Here is a 25,556-nt window from a genome sequence, read left to right as displayed (position 1 = left end):
AAGTAAAGGAGACGGAAAGAGTTAGAAGCTGAGCTCTTCCGTCTAAAAAGCGGGAACGTAAATTGTTTACACCAAGAAACGTCGCTTTTTACTAACAGCGACAACCATTTGATGTATAAAATTTAACGCTGCGCAAAAAATCAAAAGGATCGAGAAGATTAGTTGTCATTTATGTTCAATTAACTTGTTTAAGGTGATTTTCTTTGAAAAAGTGGAGGCGAATTGAACGAATGTTAGCGGCGGCTGCGTAAATGTCACAAAAAATGAATTTGCGCACCTTCACACTATCGCACTTTTCCAATCTCGTTCAATTCGTCAAATGTTGGCACATTTTTTTGGAGTTGATTTCTAAAGGTCTGTATGGAAGTTCAGGAAATGAAAAGGAAAGTCGTTGTCTTGAGTTCACGTCCTCCGAAAGACGTGAAATTAGCCACTTTCACTTTGAAGTCGTGCAGTGACGACAAAGAAATCGACAAAAAAGCGTGATGCACGTGCAAAGTTGCTGTTTTGTTTATCTAAACCATTCTCTCTTGTCTAAACCTCGCTTTCTTACCGTATTCGTTTCCGTCGCGGTTGTTTAAGCTCCCTGTTAAGGCAGCTGAGTTACCCGCGACTCTTTAGACCCCTTCAAGTCAGTATAGACTATAACACATCCTCTTACACTGTAACAACTTTCCTTATCACTACTTTAATCTAAAGAGCTGATTATCATTAATAAAGCAGTAATATTACAAGGAGAAAGTAAATATTGATTCCTTATAGAGCGGTTTTCATTTGAGTGTCGAAAAGTAATTGGTTTTGCACTTTCTACACGATGCGATTGGCTTAAAAGATTCGCGCCACCTTTTCATCCAATCAGAAGTAAGACCAAAGCCAATTGTGACGCGCTCGCATGCATTTTCCCGCGCTTTGCGTCAGCCACATATAATTACTTCGAGTTTTGATTGGTTCAATGTATTGTCTGTGTCCTACGTGATTGGCCAGAGTAATTACTTTGGTTTTGGTTTTACGACACTCAAACGAAAACCACTCTAGGAATGTAAGGGTCAAGGTTTTAAAGTGAACGAAGCTGAGCAAATAATGCAATACATGTAATAAAAACCATAGTATATGACTACATACAACTTGTACTAAGCCAGAAAATACAAACTTTTGCCCAGTGAATGTTACAAATATTACATAAACTATCAGTAACCAAAAATTTCGAGATTAAAATAAAAACACCACATTAAAGAACAGCGCCGTAGCTAGTATGAGGCCAACCGAGGCACTCGCCTCGTTAAAATTTTGACGAATTTCGCCGATCATTTTTATTTTACATAAGCGATCATCGGATATTTTTAACGCATCATGACATTACAAAGAATTCAGCAATTCAGTCAATATACTATGAAAAAATTACCATATCATCGATCTCAAGGGGCTACGAACGTTAACCCAAATTTTTTTTGAACAAATACTGATCAAAACCATTGGCGAGGTTAACGGTCACCCAGATTATGTAGCTTGTTTCTGATTATTGCTTTTTAAATTCCACTTAAATTAACTCGAAAAAAAGTTACCGAAAGGCCCAGAAAACGCTGCAAATCGCATTTCCGAGAGACTAAAGTTCAAGATTTCTCGGGAGGGGGGGGGTCGGGCGGGCATGCCCCCGAACCCCCCTAGCAACTCCCGCCTGCCTCGGTTGGCCGTTTGGTCTGGCTACGGCACTGAAGAAGCGAGAAATGCTTTCTCGCTTTCGAAACGACTGCATTATGTCATTTATTCAATCATGTAATCATGCTGATGGTTACTTACTATAAGACAATGGGCATTTGCATGATGACATCACTTGACTAAAAATACCCAAATTAAAATTCCTTTACTAGTTCAGCGTAGCAATCTCGATGAACTTCAACCAACCAAATCCTTCATTCGGAAAAGACAACAACATCCTCAAGGATTCCGGTAGTTGTAGTCAAACGGTGATTTGGGCAAGTGCTCTGAGGTCAACTACCCTATGTTGTAACCAAGGGGATTTTTAAGAAACTAGGCTCTCTAGTGGACCATAAGGCAAGTGCTAAGAAAGTGCAAAAGGATGGAGGAAGGAAAAAAAACTCAAGGGGTGGTGCGGGGGTACTGAGAAGGTCTACGCTCCCACATGTCTCCAAAATTTCCCGGGGGTCTGTTCACAGGATATAACAAGTGAAGACTGTAAAAGGTGCATTTTGGAGGAATTGCGGGGAAGATTAAAATTTCTTGTTTTGAGCACATCCTTCACAATGGAGAAAAATCTTTTACAACAACATGCAATCATTCAAAATTTTGGATTTACAACTCGTGTGTATTAAGAACAGACTGTACATGCATAAAAAAAAGCGCAATTTTTTTCCCTTGTCTTCTCCGACTTCCTTGATCCTGGGTACTATGACTGTGGTTGCCTGGGGTCCCTAAAAACTGCATGCATTGGTCAACATTTTGATAGTCTCAAGAAAGAATAATGGGACAGAAAAGGAATCTTGGTGTGTTGGCAGGGATATGTGAATTTCACTTACGTTATTTTAGAGGTTGCCGGTTTAAGGGAAGTCGAATCCCTAAGACGGCCGCAACTTTTAATTTATTGTTGAAACGTGATCAAGTCCATGGGTGACTGCCTCAAAGCAAAAAATGCACTGAATATTGTAATTTTGACTGTTGAATTCTCTCTTGACAACAATGAATTAAAGTTTGCAGGCCTCTCTGGAAATCAACTCTCGATTGATACAAGTGTTATAATTTGTCTCAAAATAACCTTGGTGAAATTCAAATATCCAAAGAGCTAGACAGGGCGTTTCCCTCTGTTCCATTACAGTAAAAACCCGCAACTAAGAACCTGTTAGGCTAAAATTTGCCACTGAGATAGGCCCCCTCTATACTATAACCTGTTTGGCCTAAAATTTGAAACAAGTTGTCATTTTCTAAAATCTAAAAAAATTTTTTACTATTGGGCAAATAAGATAAGTCAACATTTAGGATCTTCTTTGGAAACACAGCTGCCTTATCACTCCAAAAATGCTCTAAGAACCTATTTAAGAACCTAAACAGCCTAAATCATGTTGTGCTAATTACCATTTAGGTACGAATCTGTTTAGGCTAACTTAGTAAAATGAAGGGTCTTAGCCGCAGGTTTTTACTGTATTCTCGTTTCATTGAATACAGTCTTATTTAATCAGCGTCAGCATTGGCTTCAGCTTCATCATCATTGTTCTGATTTTCCTCCTCATTCGGTGCAGGCGAGGGACTGCGTGACTTCTGCTCCAGTTCAACTTTCTTCTCAGTGCCCTCTTTAGTAGTTTGCTCTTCGGCATCTTCATGTTCTTCTTTCCTTTTCTCCCGGCTCTTGTCTGGACTGGTACTCCTAAAATCAAACACAACACAGTAAGTGAAACAACAAAACAAGTGATACAACAAAACAAGTGGCCCTTAGGCTGACTTTAGATTTCATGAGTCATTGAGGTTTTAAGCAGCTTTCAAGTGAATCATGACTCTATACATGTACCTTTCTTTATTGGACTTCTCCTTGCTGTGGCTGCGACTGCGAGAACGACTCCTACTGGGAGATTTCGAGCGAGATTTTGACTTTTTTTCATATGATCCTGAACGCCTTCTAAAAGTAAAGGTAAAAAATATCATAAGAAAAAAATTGGCCTTCTATTACTAGCCAAGCATTAATCACCTGAGCCCAAAGGTAATACATGCATGTGAGAGGACTTGGTGCATCACTAACCCACTAACCTAATCTGGACCAATCCCAACCTGAACCCCTTGCAAGGGATGCCATCTAAAACAAGATTGCTCCATCATTATTTGAAGGAATGCTTGGAATATGAGATTCTCTTTTTAAATAGTCTTAATGTTTGGGCTTTGCATACAAGCCTTTGTTTGCCCTTGCAAAGTAACCTCAAGGTGAGAAGAAAATAATAATATAAAAATGTTTCCATTCACGCAGGCTGTGGTTAACTAGCCTGAAGCAGTCATACGGGCCTATCCATCCCCCTTTACCTAATGCACCTATCAATGTAAATCCCGTGGGGGGGGGGGGGGGGGGGAGTGCGGGCAAGGGGAGGGGATTTGATGCCTGGGGCTAACCCCGCTGTCGGGCTTTTGATTGTGCGAAGCGACCCCGGGGTCGGGACATTAGACTTTGACCGACAGAAGCCTGGTATCAATTCAGAAGCATTTACCAAGTCCGTCCCTCGAGGCTTCCTGAAAGTCACGTTGTTGGAGAAAGGTATGAAGTTTTCATTTGTTTTAATCGCCATAATCCGATACTTTAAACTGTCATCTAAACAGATAAAGTCTATTTTGAAGAAGTTTTAATCTTCAAGTTCCCATCTGATTGTAAAAATCGATTGAAATCGAATTACACCATGAAAGTCAGAGGATTTTTTTATGGGTCACTGATCCGACCTGTTCCGACATGTTGAGCAGATGTTATAAAGCATTTTACGTTTTATTAATATGAAACAGCACGGTCAATCTTCCTGAAGTGATTTTGTTGTTCAAGATAAGAGATGCTAGTGGAGAGAGAAAATACTTAATTACAGCGAGTAATTTAATGGAGCTTCCGTTAACCGTAAATAAAAGTAGTAACAACGTGTTTGAAATGTTCTTTTATTCGTTTTATATAGTATTATAGCATTGTTGTTTAGATTTTTTCCCCTGGGGTGGGGGCTTTTTTGACACTTTTGATTGACCTTTCGTTTCCCACCCTGGGGAATTTGATCGCAAAATTTTAAAATTTGTCAAATCCCCACCCCTTGCCCGCACTCCCCCCCCCCACGGGGTTTACATTGATAGGTGCATAACATTTGCTTTGTTTTGGAAAATGTTGCTTACCCATCTGACAACTATAAACAAACTGACACGCTAGTCAGACCAGGTCGTTACTTTAGCCCTGGGCTATTAGACAGCACTTTTGTCATGTTGTGGAGGTACCATTTAGAACCTCAGTTCACAAAGCTATCCTTCCTAAGTCAAGACATATTTCTGCGATTGTCCCTTAACCCTTTAAGCCCCAATATCCACATACAAATTCTCCAACTGATCTCTATAATTATATTTCCTTAAAGAATGAGTTAAGAGAATTTGACAAAAGATCAAAGCATTTCCTCTTAGGTGATCATTTTATAAATTCTCATAACCTAAACTCTTGACAGTGTACGGATATCGTTGGGAGAAAATTGATGTTGGTCACTATTGGGGCTTAAAGGGTTAACAACAATACTTTGGGTGTTCTTTAGGATTTCCAATGTGGCACTTGGTTTGTACAGGCATCTAAGAAGAGCAAAAAGCAAGACTAATGCATTGATTATGAAGGTGAAAGATTTGCGCTCATCTCTACTGGCAGATTTGGAGTTTACTAACCTTGGTGACCGACTTCTGCTTTTGCTTCGACTACGTCTTCTTCTGGGAGAGCGAGATCGGGATCTAAAACAATCAAAGATGCTTCAGGTCAAAAATACTTTCTTTGCGATACATAATACAATAATCTGTTAAAAACAAAATGAAAAGTAACTTTAGAAATGTTCTCTTGTTGTTTGACAAAGTATTGTTCCCATATAACATAAATCAAGGCAAAAAGAAATAACTCCAATCGAGCATTTCTTATTAAACATGTCAGGAAAGAGACTCAAAAAACAAAGATTTTAGACATATTATTGAACTGTTATCATTGTATGTATAGTCAAAATGTGGGAATATTTTTCATTACAGCCTTATGTAGATTACACCGAGCTGTCTAAAAATGTTTGTGACAGTACATGATTATCAAGGCAAGAATAGCAAGAACAACCAGTATTTTTATTTCAAAAAGAGAATGTTTCATTTTAGTTGGGTGTTGACAGAGTATTAATTTAACCTTCTAACATGTCTTCTCATGATTATTTTATTAAAGGACATGTATTAAAAACAATCAGAGGAACAACTGTTTTAGTTTTGTTCTAAACGACAAGTTTAAACACTTTATTCAAACTGTAGTTATGTTATGAATACAACCATAAAACTGAAGATGCAACTACACAACAGCTTTCCATTTTCACCAACTCTTATTCAAAGGGTCTGCACCCTTTTTTTTAACAACAAATTGAAGGACTTTCAAGGACATATTTCCCATTTTTCAAGGACTCCACTGAGCGCAGAAAAGAGCGGTCTTGAGTCTAGTCCTTCCAAAACATGTGCAATTTTATCCTGAAGGTCTTTCTGTGTTTGCTTCTCTGTTTTTGCAGTTCTTGGGATGGATAAAGTTAGCGCCGAAATTCATGGACTTTCTAGCACCAACTGCCATTTTCAAGGCCTTTCAAGGAGCCTGCAAACCCTTTATTCAGTAGGCTTTGTTCAATCAACTCTTTTTTAAATGCAGTGTGGAGAGCAAACTTTCAGACTATCATAGTTTCACTAACTAAATATTCCACGTACAAATTTAACAAAGAAATAACATTAATTTACTTGTTTTTAATTTAAATTTAACAATGGTTCAACCTTACTTTACAAACTTAAACCTCTAACTTGATGAGTGAGTTAATTTTTTTGCTTAACACAAAATAATAAGAAACCTGCACAAGAGATTCAATCCTCAAGTCTTCAAGGATTTCTATCTCCAAAACACAACAGGGCCATTTATACAAGGAAAAAAGACTTGTGCCAAATAAGACGCAAACTATCCCATATAAATGGCACACTAAGATGTGTATTATCAAAGACCATGTGTAAGGGCTGTTATTAGATAAGATGCATCTTAGCTAAATTTCAGAACAAATATGCCATTTATATGGGATAGTTTGCGCCTTATCTTTCCTAAATAAATGGCCCTCAAAATTCTTTCCTGTCTCAATGATACAAAATTTACCCGGTCTCTCCTGATGTAATTCATTTACTGATAAGTCAATTACAACTTGATTTTCTGCCTCATTTTATCAGTGGGTTATTTAAACAGTTAATATAACGACAAGATATTACTCTATACAGAGAACTAGCATGAGCTGATTATTATTATTTATTCCTTTAAAAAATTATTCTTCAAGAAATGTTACATCTGCATTTTATACTATAAGCAACTTTGAATTCAAATGAGATTCAAAGCAAAACAAAACCCTAGCAGCACATTTGGAAAATCTTTTTTTTACTTGAGATTACATGGCATCACTGGGAAAAAGGGCAGGCAAAGTCATATCTGTAAAAAGTCTGTCTCAAACAAGATCGAACTGCAAAATATACAGCAAAAAATAATTGAACATAACAATCAAAATGTTTAATTTGACTTCTGCATGAAGGGTTCCAGGGTTCCCAGCATATTCCAAAACACTGTCTTATTCCCAACTCTAGGCGGAGGACTGTGCATTATATTAGCAGTGCCCTGTGCTGCCCTTGAGAACTTACTTTTGCTTTTGGGCAACAAGGACATCTTAGTTTCTGAACAAATATTGAATGTTGAACATTAAGAGCTTCTGAGCCCATGAAAATTTTCTTAGGGCACAGCATTGAAAGATGGGTTCAGAAATTGAAAAACTAGTTTAGAATATACAATACAATAACTTTATTTCAAGAGGGAGACGTAATAACCTTTTACAGTTTTCTAACTTACAGCCCTCTGAATATGCATGACATGTAAATGAAAATAAGATGACATTAATAAATAACTGCCCTGTGGTTTAATAGCTTGAGTCAGACTTATGTGGATAATGAGGCATTACTTACTCACTGCTATAAGTACCAGAGAAGAGACGCTGGGCAGTAATGCTAGGGAAGTGATTTGCTAAACCCGGCACGTTCGTGGGTAGAGAAGCTATAAGCTATATGCTTGCAGTTGCGATGGAAGGTCGAAAGCGTGTCACTCGTAGACGCCGCAGGGGAGAGTAGAACAGAGGCACGCACCCAGGGTAGGTAGAATCACCTCTGGAAGTGTGAGAGATGCATACATTGTTCATCAGTTGAATTGACAACTGACGCAATAGTTTAACTCCCTGATGTACGAAACAAAACTCTGTATTATTAGTTTCATAAGTTCCTTTCCAAAATATGATTAGAAGTTATCACTTGTGATTGTCAATCAAATGTGTAGCAGTTTTTGTGTCAACCCACTTTACCCACAAAAGAACTCATTCCTCGCTAGGTTTGCACATTATAAGCACAAGCTAAAGTATTGATTCCCATGTTTGTGCTTTTGTCCTTTGAGGGCACACTCAGTTGCCATAGGAATCGGTAGGAGCTTTACTACAGTACTGAGCAAAGATAAAACACTACAGGTAAACTTTACAAAAAAAAAATGCAATGTAAATTTGCTAACAATGAATAACACTATTTTTTTCTAGAAACGTAACCATACACTTAATGCTTTGCAATCTACAACGAAGGAAAGGATTAAAAATTAGGGCTTCTTCTAAGTAGTCAAACTTAGTTTTTATTAGCTTGACTAACATATGGAAATTGTGGGAGAAGATTAATTAGCTAGTAGGCTAAATTTGCATAAAAGGAGCTTCATTTGATGGACTAGAAAACAAAAGCTATAGGAATATCTTCGCTTAGGACTCCAAGCGCTGGAAACTGTAGTACTTCTTGCTGTGTGTTACCTTTGAAATGAATGCCGGAATCGTACTGATTCACCCCGATCCACGTAAAAACGAAAGCTAAGCTACCAAAACCAAGAGTATGGGATCCGACGTGTTGAGCTCTACGATTTACCTCGATTTTTACCGCGTCGCATTGTTAAATCCCTTATCAGGATCGATAGCCCGAAAAATGAATTCAACAATGGTATGAAACGAACATTATTAAATGTTACTTAACCGAGGAAAAAGTGTTGAAACTCACCGACTGCGCGAGTAGCGTCTTCTTCGGTCTCGAAAGTCTCGACCTCCTCCACCACCTCCGGGGCGTCTTGTACACTGCCGAGCGTAATGCCCGACTCTTCCGCACTCGTAACATTTTTCAGTTATTCCTGATCTTTGAGATCTTCCACCCCGGGTTGGCCCTCGAGCCATTTCCACGCGAACTTTCTCTCCGCAAACATATCTTCCATCCATTTCACGGCAAGCATCTTCCGCATCGCGAGAGTCTTCGAACACAACAAATGCAAAACCAGGCGGATTTCTAGCGACCCATACGTCGCGGAGAGGACCAAAATGTTCGAATTCTCGTTCTAGCTCGCGTCTAGAGCCATTATTCCCTAGATTTCCGATGTAAACTCGCGACATTTGGCACCGAAAATACAGGTACCTTCTAAATTCACCAACGAGATGAGAACGAAAACTGAAACGCGTAGAAAACGGCGTGCTACCCACAAGTCCATGCAAAGGGAAATTCAAAACATTCCCGGATGACCTTAGCAGCCGTGACTTCTTGCTTAGCATCCAGGCCAAATATGGCGGACGCGAAAGGGTGAAAAATCGACATAGCTTATTTTTTTCTCAGAAGCTAAGATGGAGGACGATCGGATTGTCGCTCTTATGAAGTATGTTCGTGGAGAGATAAGCTTTTCTGAGTGGATCGAAAGCGGTGCAGGATCTGCCGATGTGGAAGATGAGAACGAGACGCAAGATGGAAACGGAGATGATCAGGGAGATGGGGAAACTGGAGGGCTACAAACCACAGAGGTTAATACTCTCAGTGAGCATAGAAGTGAACCCACAGGTGAGGAGAAAATATGCTTGTCCAGTTCAAGATTACTTATAGACATCAAGTTTCATATCATCGACTTTTGATTTCTGGTTGCCAGTCATGACACCTACCAAGTCTTCATTCCTCCTGGAAGACTTGCAGTTTTGGCAAAGATCCCCCAGTCCCCTAGTCACTGGGAGACTGGGGAATCTTCTCCTGAGTGAGCTGCAAAGCTTCCAGAGTGGGACAGCATAATCCACTTTTGAATAGAGAACTAACAAAGTCTACCATTTTCCCGAAAAATTCATTGCCAGTCTGATTCTCTGTACCACAAACAGGTGAATCATCCTGAGTACCACTATTTGACATCTTCTCGCTCATCACAACTGTAAAATTGAGCCACTCTGTGGGTACCTGCAGACCTGTGAACAGTGTGAAGTCTACCATTCCGCTCCAAAAAAAATCATTTCCAATGTTATTCTCTGTATATGTAACAGGTGAATCATCTAGACAAAGTACAGCTATTTGACCTCTTTGCACTCTGCACAGATGTAAGGGCCATTTCCCAGAAATGTATAATGATCCAAATGGAGCCCCTCAATTAGTACCTAAAGACGTTGTTCAAATCCCTGGATTTTCATGACCTTTTTGTGTATCATGGAAATGAGGAAATAAAAATATAGAAGCAACAGATTTAATAAGCTAAATAGAAAGTCTCAAATGTGCAGTACACTTTTTTACAGATTTCTTTACCGTCCTAGATTTGATCACAATGAGAATGCTATTGTTACTCTAAGGTCGTTGTTGCATTAAAAGTGATGGCTATCCAACCAAATCAGTTAATTCCAAAATGGTATGCTTGACAGAGATGGTTTTTGGCAAAAGTTTTAAGAAAAGACCAATATTTCATTTTCAAAATGACCGCTCTGACCAGCTAGGAAATGTGCCCTTAGAAAAACTCAACAGGATAGTCACTGCTTTTTTAAACACTAGGGTTTTATGTGTTTTGTGTCCTATTCTCCAGATGTTGCCTCGACTACTAGTAATCAAGAAATGGTGATTCTTGTATCAGAGCCAATATTCACTCAGCTGTCAGAAATGGGTTCTCAGGCATTAGCCCTAAGCTCTGCCACAGAGAGTCCAGTCCGGGACTCAGGCAAACCAAACAACATTTCATCTTCTTTGCAACAAACAGCAACAGCCCAACCACCAATTAGAATGACAGATCTCCTATTACAAGGTTCTGCTGCAAAAAGTGCGCAGAAGCCTGGGGGAACTGGAGTGGATGAGTTTATGGAAGAAATCAAACAGCTCAGGGCTCCACGGCGCAGGGCTGCACGGCGTAAACTTTGTGAGCTACCAGCGAAACACAAGCATACAATGGGCCATGTTAATATGTTGTGGGCCAGAGGAGAGATGGAAAAAGCCAAAGGAATTTGTATGGACTTGATTCGACAAGGTTGGTCACATATTATTTACTACAATACAATGTAAGAATCGATCACCTGTAATACCACTATGATGTGTTTCTACATTTCTTTGTCATTTCATTTACTTACAGTCAAACCAGGTGAAGCGTTCCCGTTGCTAACGAACTAATGAATTCACTCACAGAAAAATGATTTCGTTTGTTGATTCAATAATCCATTCCTAAAATGAACAATCCAATAGTCATATTTAGCCTCGATTCCATAATTGAATGTTGATTCAATTACTGCTTTTTTAAAAATTACACTTTCCACAAGTTGACCTCAGAATTTTGTTTTTTCCTCTTTTTTTTCTGAGAGTCGAGTGCTGGTGAGTTCTGAAGTTCAAACCCAAACAAACTGTTGCAGGTACGCCAGTTTGCTGCCAGTAATCAGTGCAACAGACCTAAGCCTGACCTCTTAGAAAACCTAACCGTCAAACTGAGGTCAGTGTATGTGCGGTGATTGGTGGATTTCGATCCTCGGCCTTTGTCAGTTTCTTTGCGTCTGCGGTCTGTCTATTCTAGCTGTTATTTTGATTAAATTAAAGGCAATGAAAAACGCAATCGTAAACGGCAGGAAAAGGGAAGCAAATATGATTGAACACAACAGACAAGAATAAAGAACAGGTAGATTTTGTTCATAAACCAAATCAACATTTGAATATTGAATCGAGGTACAATTTGACTGTTGGATTATTCATTTTATGAATGGATTATTGAATCAACAAACGAAATCATTTTTCCATTAATGAATTCATTAGTTTGTTAGCGAAGGGAACGCTTGACCTGGTTTGACTGTAAAATTTTCTGTGACCATGATTATTCCGCTCATTATATATATATAGTACTAATAAATATAAATATAAATATATTGTTACTTCCACTGCTTCCAGTGTCATCTGATAAGATGTTTGTTTAGAGTTTGTAAATAACGAAAAATTTAAAAAAATAAAAACTTGACATTTTTTACTTTGTTTTTGGATGATGTTTTTTTTGGGCAGTTCCAAAATGCTCGGAACCTTTTCAGACTTTAGGAATGATGTTTGAGGAGCAGGGAGATAAAGAGAAGGCTCTTCAGGTAAATTATTTGTGCATGTAAGACAGAAAGCAAAATACCTTAAAAAAAAATGCATGTAACTCTGACTGGTAAAAAAGGTTCTCGTATTTTGGGGTTATTATTGGCAATTTGACCTATAAGTAAGTTCTTTTTGAGTAAGGATCAGAAAAATACATATACTTGTGTTTGGTCTTAAAAAAAAAAATTACTGACTATATTCACGACTGTAAATTGCAAACTTCCTTTATGCAATGTCCATGAAGGAAATTAGTCTGCACTTTACATGTATATAAAACTGTTTTTGTTGTAAGGTTTTTACAATTTCTGGTAATGTTAAATAATTTGCAAATCTCAAAGTCAATTTCCCTTGGTTAAAATTCTCATCATAATTTAACTGTTACCCTGGCTAAATAGGTGGTGAACTTATATTTTTGGTCATTGAAATGGCAGATTTCTGCCAGCAGGTTCTTAAATCACGAAGTTCTTACACATGGGGTCTTACTGTAACAGGATTGCTGATTTAGTATCACATATGTTTTTCCCTCACCTGGCCCTTTCATGAATAACGACCATTTCTTTTGATGGTCAGAGGGGTAATGCTGACAAGCCACACCCTTTTTCCTACATTCTAGTTCTTTCTTATTGCGGCATATCTCAGTAAGTCAGGAGACTCTGAAGAATGGGCAAAGCTTGCAATGATGTCAATTGAACAAAATAACTTAAACCAAGCACTGACTTGTTATAACCAAGGTGAGTTTTTATGACCAAGGTGAAACTTAACATATCTGTTGTAGTTAATTTTTTATCTCAGGTAATTTTTGTTTTTCGTTTGTTTTTGGGTATGGTAATGTACGCTAATGAAGTTGAAACAAAGGAAAAATAAAAATTACCTGAGATAAAATATTAACCACAACATATCCATCTCTAAGTAAACCCTTTGATGACTCATAAGGGAGATGGGGGAGATTGCTGCCATATCCAGAAGACATCTTGTTTGGTCCTTGTGGGAATTTCACATTTCCAACTATTTTAATTTCTTTATGCAGCTTTAAAGGTGGATCCAGGCAATGCAAACATCCTTTGGGATCGTGCAGCTCTATACTATCAGATGGACAATCCTAAGAAAAGCTTGGAAAGTTATGAAATGGCATGCCAAGTAAGTACATGTTCCCCCCTAAAATTCAAGTTTAGGGTGGTCTTTACCTTACAACGTAGCCTAGCTTATGCTAGAATTGTATACCATGTTTTACATGTATCCTTGAAATTGCATGGCTCCCAAAAGAGCATTGCACCCAGGAGCAAAATTATTAACAGGCATCACATTAATTAAGGGCCACACCCTTTCAGCAACTATGTGGCACATACATTTATTAATTTGATGTGTTTTGAAAATGTTTTTATTAACATGTTTTGGATCTGGAAGGAGAAGATTCTTTTACATAATAATGTGCAAAACAAAACAGAAAAATAGAAAGAAAGATTTCATTGTAAGCTCTTACCTGAATAAGTGCTGCCCTCAAATAAGCAGCGCACCATCAAGTTGAAAACTTAGATAAAGGCAACAGTGCTTCTTTGAGTAAACACGCTAATCCATTAGCCACTAAACTTACTGTTCTGTACTGTGTCGCGTGACATAATTTTTGTTGATTAAAGTAAGTAATCCTTGATCATTTTCTTTGTCTTGTAGGCTATGGCATTAAATTTTGATGACGGGGCAAAGTATATGGACCTTGTGTGTGAAATGGCAAAGGTAGGACAAAGTCGAATCATTAATTTTGAGATTCTGGGAAATTTGTATCTGGGTGATGCGGCTTGAAGGGTTGTAATAATAATAATAATAATAATAATAATAATAATAATAATAATAATAATAATAGTATTAATAATAATAATAATAATGATATTATTCAATAATATTAAAATATTATGTAAAATTAATTATGACTCTTTCATTTTAGCTACATCATGAAAACAAGAACTTGGAAGAAGCCATTAAGGTTCTTCAAGCTGCATTTTCACAATATCCAGAGCATTTTAATAATCAAGGTGGGTACTTTCAATTGCAAATGAAACTAATTATAACACGTGCAGATAACGGGTATAATTATCTTGAAAAAGTACTGTTACCTCTCATATAACCCAACCACATAATGATTTGTGTAAAGCTGAGCACTCGGGGTTTTTTTGGTGCAATCCTGTGATGTGAATATAGTTTAAAGTCGTGGCCTTTTCTTTTCGTTGGGCTTGGGCAACTTTGTACGTTTGAAACGGCCATAGTAAGCATCGTGGCGGCGCGGTTAGAGCGCTGGACTGGTAGTCCGGAGGCGCCGAGTTCGTACGTCCCAAAACCTTGTCCATCTTTTGGGAAATCGGCAGTTTCGAGGCAAACATCTTTTGCTGATATATTAACACGTTGGCAGTTTCTTTTACAGCCACTAACATGCTCGCTGATCTACTCATGTCATCGAAAGCGTACGAGGAGGCTTTACAGGTAATTCTTCATCGGACAAGAAAGTCTTTTAGTTTTGTCCCAGTCAAGCCTGAATTTTTTCTGGTTCTTTTTCAACTGCTTAGGTTGTTTATTCTGTTTATTCTACTGCGAAGACCATGTTCACTTTCATAGGCTTTATTCCCAGTTTAAAATGATTCATTTCATATATTCAGTTAGGTTTGTCACAGCATTGGATTGAATTTGTCGTGATGACTGGTTACAAAGGTGTTGAGCTGAAGTTGCTGTTACCGCGATTAACATATGATGGTGGTGATGATGGTCACGGGAGAGCTAGTAGGAAACTTAGTTGGCTGTTTCATAGAAGTCTGAAGGCAAGACTAAGGAGAGAAGCTAAAAAATACTTTGAGAGATAATGGCTTAGAGCTTTGAGTAATCCGGTGAATGTGATTAGCAGTCGAACTTCCACAGGCTGATTTCAGGTTTTAATACTAGAGGTTGAAAATTTCTCGTTTCCAGGAAGCGTTTGTATCGAAGACTTTCAAATATAATGATGATGATGATGATGATGATGATGATGATGATGATGATGATGATGATGATGATACGGACCTTAAGCAACGACGACGACGACGGCAGTGAAAACATCACTAAAAAAATGAATTTACGTTCTTTCAAACTTTATCGCGTCTATTTGGAACCGTTCAATACGTCAAATGTAGGCGACTTTTCCCGGAGTTGAGGTTTTAAGGGCTTTATCCATGTTCAAATAGAGAAGGGAAAATTTGTTGTAGTATGTCTATCTCCTCCTTCAAACCTCGCATTGGGAGGTTTCACGTCGTAGTCGTGTAGTGGACGTTAAAGAAATGTATTAAAAAGCGTGTTGCACAAGCAGAGCATTTGTTTTGCTCTTAAAACTGATTGTTTTTTTACGTTGTTGTCTTCGTCGTCGCTTAAGGTTCCTAGTAGAGGCTTTAAGATCCAACGACGCGACGGCGACAAGAACATCGCTTAAAAAGTGAATTCGCGTTCTTTCAGTCTTTGTAGTGATTATTCCTACCCACTTACTTTATCAAGTGTAGGCGAACCCTCCTGAAGCTGAATTTCAAGGGACCATATTCAAGCTCAGAAAGAGAAATAAAATTTCGTGGTTGCTTGTTTACGTCCTCCATAAAACGCGAAATTAGGCATTTTCACGTCGTAGTCGTGCAAAAACGGGAAAGAAATGTACAAAAAAGTGTGATGCACGTGCGAAGTTGTTGTTTTGCTAATTAAACTTTTTTTTTTTCCCACGTTCTCGTTGTCGTCCGCGTCGTTGGATCTTAAAGTCCCTAATGATGATGGCGACGACTACGACGACGATGACGACGATGATGATGATGACGATGACACTGACGCGATGACAATGGTGATGACGGTGATAAAACACTCAGTCTTTCATTGCAGATTATTTTAAAACACTGTGGGGCCAAGAAAGAGACCAACACAGAACCCACGAATGAGTCACCTCTGACAGCATTCTCCCTGCTCCTGAGTCCAACCCGTCAGGCAAGCACAGCGAGATCCCCACAGAGAGACAACAGCGAAACTCCAGTCAACTTAGTTCTTCCTCAAGACTTGCCGATTGATCTACGTGTCAAGATTGTTGTTTGTCTTATTTATCTACGGCAGCTCGATCTTGTCAAGGTAATGGTTGCTTAATAGAGACCTTCAGATTCTGAAACTGCGACGACTGCGTGAACGAGATTTGCTTAGTACTAAGTAGTGCGCGTGCGTGAGTCAGGGTCATTTTGGCGGGAAAACGCGGTAGCCTTTGTCACTCTACTACGAGTTTTAGAATGTCGAGAATGTCGTAGTAGTGGAAATAAATACGAACGACATTAAGAGTTGCTTAAATTTTACGCTACCAATACTGGTCGTTTCGCTACATTACAATGACAAGTGCAGTTTAGTCAATTTACTACATGTACCGATACGATAATACGTACCTTTCACCAACCACCAGTTCGTTACAGTAAGCTAGGGGCCACGTTTTCTTACGTTGATTTATGACTTCAGCGCGAAACTTGTTACTGATATTTTATGTCGCAGGTAAATCGGGCGCGCGGGAGCAATATTTTACCAATTTAAAGAAGTTAACACATTTATGAGGTTTTGACTTTTTCACTTTTTTGCAGAAAATTCTTCATCCATTATTCTTTCAATCTGTGGAGACTGTTGGTGACTTGTATATGGATGTCGCTGAAGCTTGCGCGGAAAATGGTACCAAGTTATATAAGATGACCTCGTTAGGCTCATTTATTGTTTATGTTAGGCTGCGTGCAAACGGACGCAACAACTCCCAACATTGTTACGCCAACAATGTTGGGAGTTGTTGCGTGCGTGTTGGCAGTGATGTGCAAACGGATGTAACAACTTCCAACAATGTTGGGACCTGCAGTGCATCGTGGGAAGGATACAACCCATAAGTCTTTGCAAACCATGCGTATTGAGCGTGCGTGGCCCCAACAATGTTGGAGGAGTTGTTTGCAAACGGATCTAACATTGTTGCGCTACGCTTCGGCGATCATGGAACAAAAGAAATGTTGGGAGTTGTTGGCTGAAAAGTTTAACCGGTTTCAAACTTTGCGCAACAACATCCAACAACATGCAACAGGGTGTGCAAACGGACGCAACATGTAACATCCAACAATGCTGGAAGTTGTTGGCCAACAATGTTGCGTCCGTTTGCACGGGGCTTCACGATAGTAGGCGTGTGTGGCCTGTCAACAGCTCGCTCTCCGGACCTGGAGGTCTGGTGTTCGAGCCTCGCCCGTTGCGTTGTTTCCCTATACAAGGAACTTTACTCCACTTTGTCTTTCCTCACACTGGTGTATAAATGGGTACCGGCGACGTACTGCTGGGGGGTAACCCTGCGATGGATTAGCATCCCGTCCAGGGGGGAGTAGCAATACTCTTATGCATGCTACCGGGATAATCAGCTGCTGTTTGGGCCTTTGGCTTGTGTGCACCCGGCTTTACCTTACCTTCACCTGCGAGAGTCCTGTAGGCATTGATCGCGACGTTTCGACCTCGTACTGCTGGTGTTAATAAGGCGATAGTGTCAATTTACTGAGCGGGACTATTTATATAACACCATGGTACAGCATATGATTGGCGCATTACGAAACTCACTCGTGGTTGGTGGGTTTCGATCCGAAGTATTGTTGACAATGCTGAAGTAAGAATCTTCATTTGCCCTTAGTTGTCCACTGTGGTTGTGTTATAAGATGACTTTTTCAATTCAGTATGTATTACTGTAATTATTACTTTTTCAACTCAGTGTGTATTGTAATAGTTACCTTCGAGGTCACTTCCCAAAATAGCAGTTAGTAATAGCTCGTAGGAAATTGCTTATCTATTGGACTAACATAATCCTACGCACCATAACCCTACGTAACAGGTCTTGTGTTTCTTTGCACAGAGTTAGTTGGGATTTGATTTTTTCTAAACAACTGTTTTTTAGGAGACTACGAAGAGGCTCTACCCATTCTCGACATACTCATCCGATCAAAGAATTACAACATGGTGGGTGTTTTTAATTTTGAATGCCATTTTCGCGGCTGTTAAATCATTCTTTCTGTTAAATCATTCTTTTTATGTATTACCGGGGCTTTTTCTACTGGCATTTTCATCTAAACAGGGTTACGAAGTAGCTTACTTGACAAATGCAACTTAGTATGAACTCAAGACAAATCAATGTCATTTTTAATGATGAGACAAAAATAAATTTCAAGATTCAGTGCAACTTCATCCCGGCTATTGGTAGTGATTTGGAACACTAAACTACGTAATTGTACCAGTCAATGACAGACTCACGCAGTTCACTAAGCCAATCAAAACTTGAAGCGAATCACATTTAGGACGTACCTAGCGCGGGAAAGCTTGTGAGCAGGTAACCAATTTTTTGTCTCTTCTGATTGGTCGAGAAAATGGCGCGAGATTTGATCACCACGGTTTCTTTCTTTTCTTTTTATTGGTCAATATAGCTGGTGAAAAATTGTACCGCTAATCAAAAAAATAAAGTTAAAGCGGAATAAGGCTATGGTTATTTGTAAACCGTTCTAAATGAGAGAACGCTATCTTAACAATCTGTTGAATTATCTCACGCAGGCAGGTGTGTGGTTAAAGAAGGGAGAATGCCTACACTCTCTTGGAAGGTTAGACGAAGCTGCCTTTGCTTACGCGCAAGTTGTCAACTTAGCTCCAAACCACCTCGATGCTCGGCTGATTCTTGCATCTCTTCATCAGCAGCTGGGCAGACCCAACCAGGCACTGGATATTTTATCGGGTGAGAAGTCGAACATTTTTTACTATGTCAGCGACAAATGAAATCATCGTGAGAAGCATCATGTTTTCTTTTGGAAAGAACTTGTTTCGTGGTTAGAGATGTAGATGTTGATGATAAGTATTATATCGTTCTAAAAAGAAACTGAAAAATAATTTAGGTCTGACGTGGATTAGAAACCAGATCTTTGCAATGAGCGGACGCAAAGCTGTATCCAGAGAACTTACATGTATTAAGCCCACTGGAGAGCAACTCAATGTGCGTTTTCGTAAATATAACCTATGGTGGTAAGTGGCGATATATTTGAACTGAAGACCAAGCAAATGACAGGTACCATAAAAGGCCGACTTGGCCGTTTTCCAAATAGTTTACTACAACGTAAGACACAAAAACAAAAAACTGTGCCAGTGGTCTGGTTTCCTCGTCGTCGCGAGATCAAGAGCGTTTTGTTTGGGAAAAACGTCTGGGGTGTAAATTTCTTATAACGTTTGTACGTATTGCAGACCCCAGAGGTATAGAAATCCCTCAGGATGCTTCCGGTCGAGAGGTTTCCATGGATACCACTCACAGCCCTGCGTACACTGAAGAATCTGATTCAGAGCCTGCAGTACAGCCACAGGTTGGTCAGTTGCTGAGATTTTTGCTGCAGTGATGTCTCTTGAACCTCATAAAAAAGATGGACAAACAATACGCTCTTCTCACATATGGTAATATGCCCGTCTAACCTCGTTTACGGGTAAAAATTCTTTTGAAATTCAAATACGAAAACGTCGTCTGATTAGCATTTCAAAGGATTTTTTACTCAAAAACGAGGTTAGACGGGCATATTACCATACGTGAGAAGAGCGTATTGTGGTAGCAACCCAGCGTAGCTGATTAAGGTCAATTCTGTGCTGAAGTTATTATTAAGTGCCGTTACACATACACAAAATGCTCCTTTTGAGTCGTGAATGAGTTATGGCTATTTTTACAGGCATAGCATTCAAACTTGAAAAAGATGGCGCAACTTTTTCAAGTTTTAATCCATGTCCATCCTTGATATCCTTTGCAACAGACGACAGGAAACAGTTTCAATGCCTAGATATAGTCTTAAATAATAAACCTAGGCTTTTATTTTTGGAATTCTATTGACGCAGAGATACGTTTTAGCTTATTAAAAAGATAGCGAATAGCGCGACATAGTCCCTTCAGCCAGCCTGGCAGACTCTTGAAACGAGAGGGAAAATAAGACAACGCGGAGGCGCCCTTCCACTACTAGCGCTAACGCCCTTTTCGTTTTTCTTTCAAGCGCCCATTACTTACTAAATTTAAAACACTTGGAGAGTTCCAAGGAAAACCGTAATGACCGCTGGTTGTTGTTGTAAAAAAAAGATGCCATAGTAAAAATGTCTATTTACGCGGTTTTCTCTTCTTTCTCAAAACAGGATTTCAGGCTTCTTTACCACAAGTGTGCACTTTTGCAGTCGCAGGATCGTGTCGACGAATTTGTTGAAGCAGGAATTGAACTGTTTAAGTTATTTTTCAACGATGTGTACCACAATAAAGACCTGATGGGTAGGCGAAGTTCTTTGTGATGTAGTGTGTTGTGCTTTTCTTTCTACTCTCCCTCCCTCCTTCCCTTTCTCCCTCTCTCCCTTCCTTCCTCCTTCCTCCTTCCCTCCCTTCTCTCCCTCCCTTCCCTTCCTTCCTCCGCCCTCCCTCCCTTCCCTTCCTTCCTCCTTCCTCCCTCCCTTCCCTCCCCCCTTCCGTCCTCCTTCCTCCCTTCCTTCCCTCACTCGCTTCCTCTCTTCCCTCCTTCCTCCCTCCCTCCCTTCCTCCTCCTTCCTACCCCATTCCTTCCTTCCTCTTATCTTGAAAACTGTCTCAGAGATGGCAATTTTTTAGAGTATGGTGAGGAAAAAAAGGCCAGCTACTTAGGCTAGATTAGTGTCTACTTCTTCCATAACACATTTTTCTTGTTTTGCTTATTAGATATTGCCTTGAGATCAGCAAAGTACAAAAGAGCAGAAGCGAAGAAAAATGAACCATCAGATCAAGAGGGAACTAATTTGAAACCATGTAAGATATTATTAAGTCTATCATAACCCATGGGCCTGTGTCGAATTGAAGAAGACTGTAAAAAGTAACAAAAGCAAATGATTGTCATTGGAAAAACCATGATTTTATGATTTTTGATGATTTTTTCCCTTTTGTTTGATAGCTTCCCATACCAGGAGTAAGGGTAATACTGGAATTAGAAATGAGGAGTGGTGGGAAATGTTAAAAAAGGTAAGTAACAGTGTTAAAAGCCATTTTTCCCCACCCAAGGTTTTAGGTCATTTTGACACCTTTGCACGCAAGACTGGGTGGGCGTTGTTTGGAATTGCACTGTGTAGCTATTTTATAGGATGAATTCTAACCCGGCACAACCTCAAATAGTCTGAAATGTCAACTGTCTTCACCCACTAACCAATGGGGGTGCGCTCCCAATGAGTTAGGGGGTGGGGAAGAGTGACATTTCAGACTAGCCAATAACAGTGACTGTACAGAGGATAAAAGGCGAGAGAGGACTTTATAATTCTAATAATGATGATGATGATGATGATGATGATGATGATGATGATGATGATGATGATGATGATAACAATAACAAACAGACATTTTGTTTCAATACTTGAACTCCTTTCATTTTGTTTTTTTTTTAGGTTGTATCGGCTCTTAGTCATTTAAAACGTCATGCAGATACTCAGCACTTGCTGCTATGTGCCTTGTCGTCTGACCGCTTCTCAAACTCAAACTTCCAAACTGGACTTCTTTTCATGAGCGTCGTAGCTCTGTACCTCAATAGGGAATACAAACTGGCGTTCGACACTGTGAAAATACTCATTGCCAGGGACAGGCACAAACCCTTATACTGGAACTTGATGGCCAGAATCACCGCAAAGTCAGGCGATACGAGGCACCAGCGATACATTCTTCGACTCTTGATAAAGCACCCAGATGAGCTGCCACTTGTTTTATACAGCGGTCATAATGCTGCTGTCAGCGCAAGTTATAAATTTGCAATAGGTAGGTAGGGTTCCACCGCACTTCTAGCTCAATTGGATAAACGGAGGTCTTCCGAGCGGGAGGCCGCTGGTTTAAACCCCAGCCAGACGAACACTCAGGGTCTTTTAACAACACAGGAGAAAGTGCTGCCTTTGTAATATCATCTGCAAATAGTTAGACTTTCTAGTCTTCTCGGATGGACAATAAACCGTAGGCCCCATCTCACAGCCCTTGCACTTGTAAATTCTGCGTGACGATAAAGAACTCACATGCTGTTCGTAAAGAGTAGGGGACGTAGTCTCCGGTTCGGTGATCTATCTTTTATGGAGGGTTGTGGGGGGGGGAGGGGATGTTACGGACTCACAGTAATTGGCGCCATGCGCTGTTGCGGTGACCCTGCCAAGAATCGGCGCACCCAAATAAAAAGGTTCCCTTTTTGTAAAAGGATCGAGACGCAGACACAGACCAGTTTATTTTTAGATCAATTTTCCTGCGAATTTTGATGTGAAGAATAAGTCTTACAAATCAGTCATCAAATCCCAGAGACTAGAAAAAAGTATTTCTGATGTTTTGATAGCATTTGCTTCTACTTCTTGTAATTATCGTACTATGGATGCATACGCATAGGGAACGATGCTTCCATTTCCGCGGGAAAAAGTGCCCCAAAAATCATGCTAAAGGGTTAAGTAGGGCAGTTGCAACCTCCGGGTTATGGGCTTCTGTTTTGGTCACGCTCTGAATCGGTTCCTGGTTCCCAAGTATATTACGTTACTTTCTTTGTTTTCCATGACAAGATTTTATTTTACAATGCAGGCGAATACATCAGAGCTTTTCGTCAAACACCCCTTGACCCGCTAGTTTCTTTATGTTTGGGCCTTCAGTACCTTCACTTGGCTTCTCAGCGGTTCCCAAGACATAGACATACTTGTGTTATACAGGTAAAAAAAAAAATAATAATGATGATGATGATGGTGATGACGATGATCATTACGACGACGACAACAATGACGATGACAATGACGACGAGGAAGATGATGATGACGATAGCGATGACGACGACGAGTTGATGATGATGATGGCGGCGATGATAATTTTGATGACGACGGTAACGAGGACGATGACGACGATGATGACGATAAACACGAAGATGACGACAACGATAACGATAACAATGATAATGATGATTTTGATAGTAAATGATGTTGATGATGATGATGAACACATTTGCCTTGCTTCCTCTTTTCAGTAGACCTGCACCGTTCTAAACCTCTGGTTTCACTGGTCCCCTTTAATCTGCACTTCCATTGTTTTCAGGGATAGGGGCATTGTTATGTGACAATCCCTACTGTTTTCCCAGCTAATCAAAAACAATCTTTCAAATACGTGCGGATCGCCCCCTCTTTTACGCTCATTCAACTCAAGAAATACTGGATTGTTTCTGGTGTTCCTCCTGTAATGTTGTTCACGAGGATGGAGAGAATCATGATAAAGCTAGCTATTTTACATTTAAGGTCTAGGATGTTTAACTGTCTCTCGAGACTTTCTGTTTTGGGAATTTTCTGGTCATTCTCAGCTAACTAGCCTCAGTAGCAGTAACTGGCTGTCCTTTCTTATTCTCGGTGTAACTCCAGTCTACCATTTACACTGATTATTTCTTCTTTCCAGAGCATCGTATTTATGTTTCAATACCTCGGTCTCCGTGGAGAGTGCCAGGAAGCATTTTACAACTTAGGGCGAGCATTCCATCAGTTAGGTAAGTAAGCTCCTTTATCCATATACAAATTCTGCAGACTGATCTCCATACATTTCCTTTAAGAATTAGATGAGAGAATTTGGCTGAAGATCAAAGTATTTTCCCTCGGCTAGGTGCGTCACATGCCGCGAGTAGGAACAAGTAACTTAAACACTCCGCTTGTCACGAAATCATTGTCCCGTCTGTGTATATGAAACTGAGCTTGTCGGGCGTGTAAACATCGTTGTTATTATGCTTTAGGGGAGCAAGAGTGGCGCGGTGGTGAGAGCACTCGCCTCCCACCAATGTGGCCCGGGTTCAACTCCCGGCGTCGACGCCATATGTGGGTTGAGTTTGTTATTGGTTCTCTCCCTTGCTCCGAGAGGTTTTTCTCCAGGTACCCCGGTTTTCCCTTCGCCACAAAACCAACACTTCCAAATTCCAATTCTACCAGGAATCAGGTAGACGAAGAACCACTTTGTGGATGTGCTACCTCTAAAATCGTTATTTATTTATATGTCAACATTCAAAGTAGTACAGTCAAACTCCACTTTACGGACACCTCATTATCACGGACAGTTTGCTTTGTCCCCGGGGAAAGAAAGCCTTTACATTTTCTCTAAATTCAACCCGCTTAATACAGACGCTCTCTAGCTACGGGCCCCCTTAGTGTTTGACTGTAGTAATTCGAATTTCTAAATTTATCCGAATCTCTTAATCTTTCTAAAGTCGATTAAATCCTGAACGTCGTGCGAGTTTTAAGTGGGCACGCTTGCGAATTTTCGTTGGTTTCTAGCGCATAACAAAGCCCGAGTATACCCTACAATAGCTTTTTTGTGTTTTTATTTCAACTGCAGGACTTCTTCAGTTTGCTGTTCATTACTACCATAAGGCATTAGAATTTCCTTTACACGAAGCCTCACTTGGTGATGGACAAACAGCGGCCAAGGTAAGAGTCCTGTATCTTTACCAGGTTCTAAGCGGTCTGCGTAGGCGAGAATTTTAAATAGTCTGAGAAAACAGCCGACCTTTCCATCACTGGTTTCTCCTCGAAATGACGTTTGAGGAACGAGCGCAGAAATTCCATACTGATGACGTGGCACAACCCAGACCTGGGTAGTGCTTTTGATTGGTCGTGCCGCGAGGGAAATTTGCCTCAGCCAATCAGAAGTGCTTACTAGATCTGGGAATTACAGGTCATCAGTATGGAATTTCTGCGCTCATTTTTCATTTTGCGGGGAAACATTATTTTAACGCGTGGTTTTGTTTAGTTTTCAGGAAAACACGATTTACACAGGGAGACAGCGTTCAATTTGTCATTAATTTATCGCGCAAGCGGAAACGAACTCATAGCAAGAGAACTGCTGAGGAAACACTGCTGTATTTAAAGAAATTTAAATTGTAAAATTACACAGCAAAAGGCCAATTTATGTTGTACATATTGTATATTTTACTGACGTTAGAAGAAGTGTTCTTTCAGAGAAGCTGTTGTGTTTTTAAATATTTCCTTCTGAAAACTATAACTGTAAAGGTATTGTCGCGAGCGTTAAACGGCTCACTGAAGCCACCTTCCCTTAATTTTGTTACCCACATTCTTTGCTTACTATACGCCTTTAGCCTGTCTACCCACTAGAAAAACTCACTTTCCTTTCTCCATCGAGTCATCACCACCATGTTGGTGTACCAAGACAACCTGTGGGAATTGAACTCTTTTCTTATGTAAAAACTTTCTTCTGTTCGTATAAATTAGCATAAATGCTGTCCACGTGGGTGAATTCGCTCGGTAGTCGTCTAAGAAAAATTCGATACTATTATCAAACTTGGGATGATGTATTTCTTCTGCAATATTTTACAAAATGAAATTTAGGATTTTTTTTCTTTGAA

General features: G+C 39.8%; 2 protein-coding genes across 3 annotated transcripts; one reads left to right on the top strand and one right to left on the bottom strand.

Annotated features, from left to right (window-relative positions):
- Positions 1-1,076: 1,076 nt before the first annotated feature.
- On the bottom strand, positions 1,077-9,280 carry LOC140921253 (uncharacterized). 2 transcript variants are annotated; one of them, XM_073371237.1, is made up of 4 exons: positions 8,827-9,280; positions 5,386-5,448; positions 3,518-3,625; positions 1,077-3,376 (listed from the first exon to the last, which is right to left on the bottom strand). In XM_073371237.1, the coding sequence occupies exons 1-4, from the start codon at positions 9,207-9,209 to the stop codon at positions 3,184-3,186; spliced, it is 747 nt and encodes a 248-aa protein (XP_073227338.1). In that variant the 5' UTR covers positions 9,210-9,280; the 3' UTR covers positions 1,077-3,183. The 2 variants fall into 2 exon arrangements, with proteins under 2 accessions (XP_073227338.1, XP_073227339.1); XM_073371238.1 differs by having other exon boundaries at positions 3,518-3,622.
- Positions 9,281-9,420: 140 nt separating this feature from the next.
- On the top strand, positions 9,421-25,289 carry LOC140921685 (general transcription factor 3C polypeptide 3-like). Its single transcript, XM_073371692.1, has 21 exons — positions 9,421-9,645; positions 10,637-11,071; positions 12,082-12,158; positions 12,770-12,887; positions 13,184-13,293; positions 13,825-13,887; positions 14,096-14,183; positions 14,570-14,628; positions 16,033-16,272; positions 16,764-16,848; positions 18,092-18,153; positions 18,739-18,916; positions 19,417-19,532; positions 20,338-20,467; positions 20,885-20,971; positions 21,114-21,181; positions 21,598-21,961; positions 22,754-22,878; positions 23,606-23,693; positions 24,530-24,621; positions 24,944-25,289. Exons 1-21 carry the CDS (start codon positions 9,435-9,437, stop codon positions 25,058-25,060), a joined length of 2,913 nt encoding a protein of 970 aa, XP_073227793.1. The 5' UTR covers positions 9,421-9,434; the 3' UTR covers positions 25,061-25,289.
- Positions 25,290-25,556: the final 267 nt, after the last annotated feature.

Source organism: Porites lutea, chromosome 12 (assembly GCF_958299795.1).
Source record: "Porites lutea chromosome 12, jaPorLute2.1, whole genome shotgun sequence".
In the NCBI taxonomy this organism is placed as follows: domain Eukaryota; kingdom Metazoa; phylum Cnidaria; class Anthozoa; order Scleractinia; family Poritidae; genus Porites; species Porites lutea.
The sequence above is the reverse complement of the archived record's forward strand: the minus strand, read 5'-3'. Positions and strand labels throughout refer to the sequence as shown.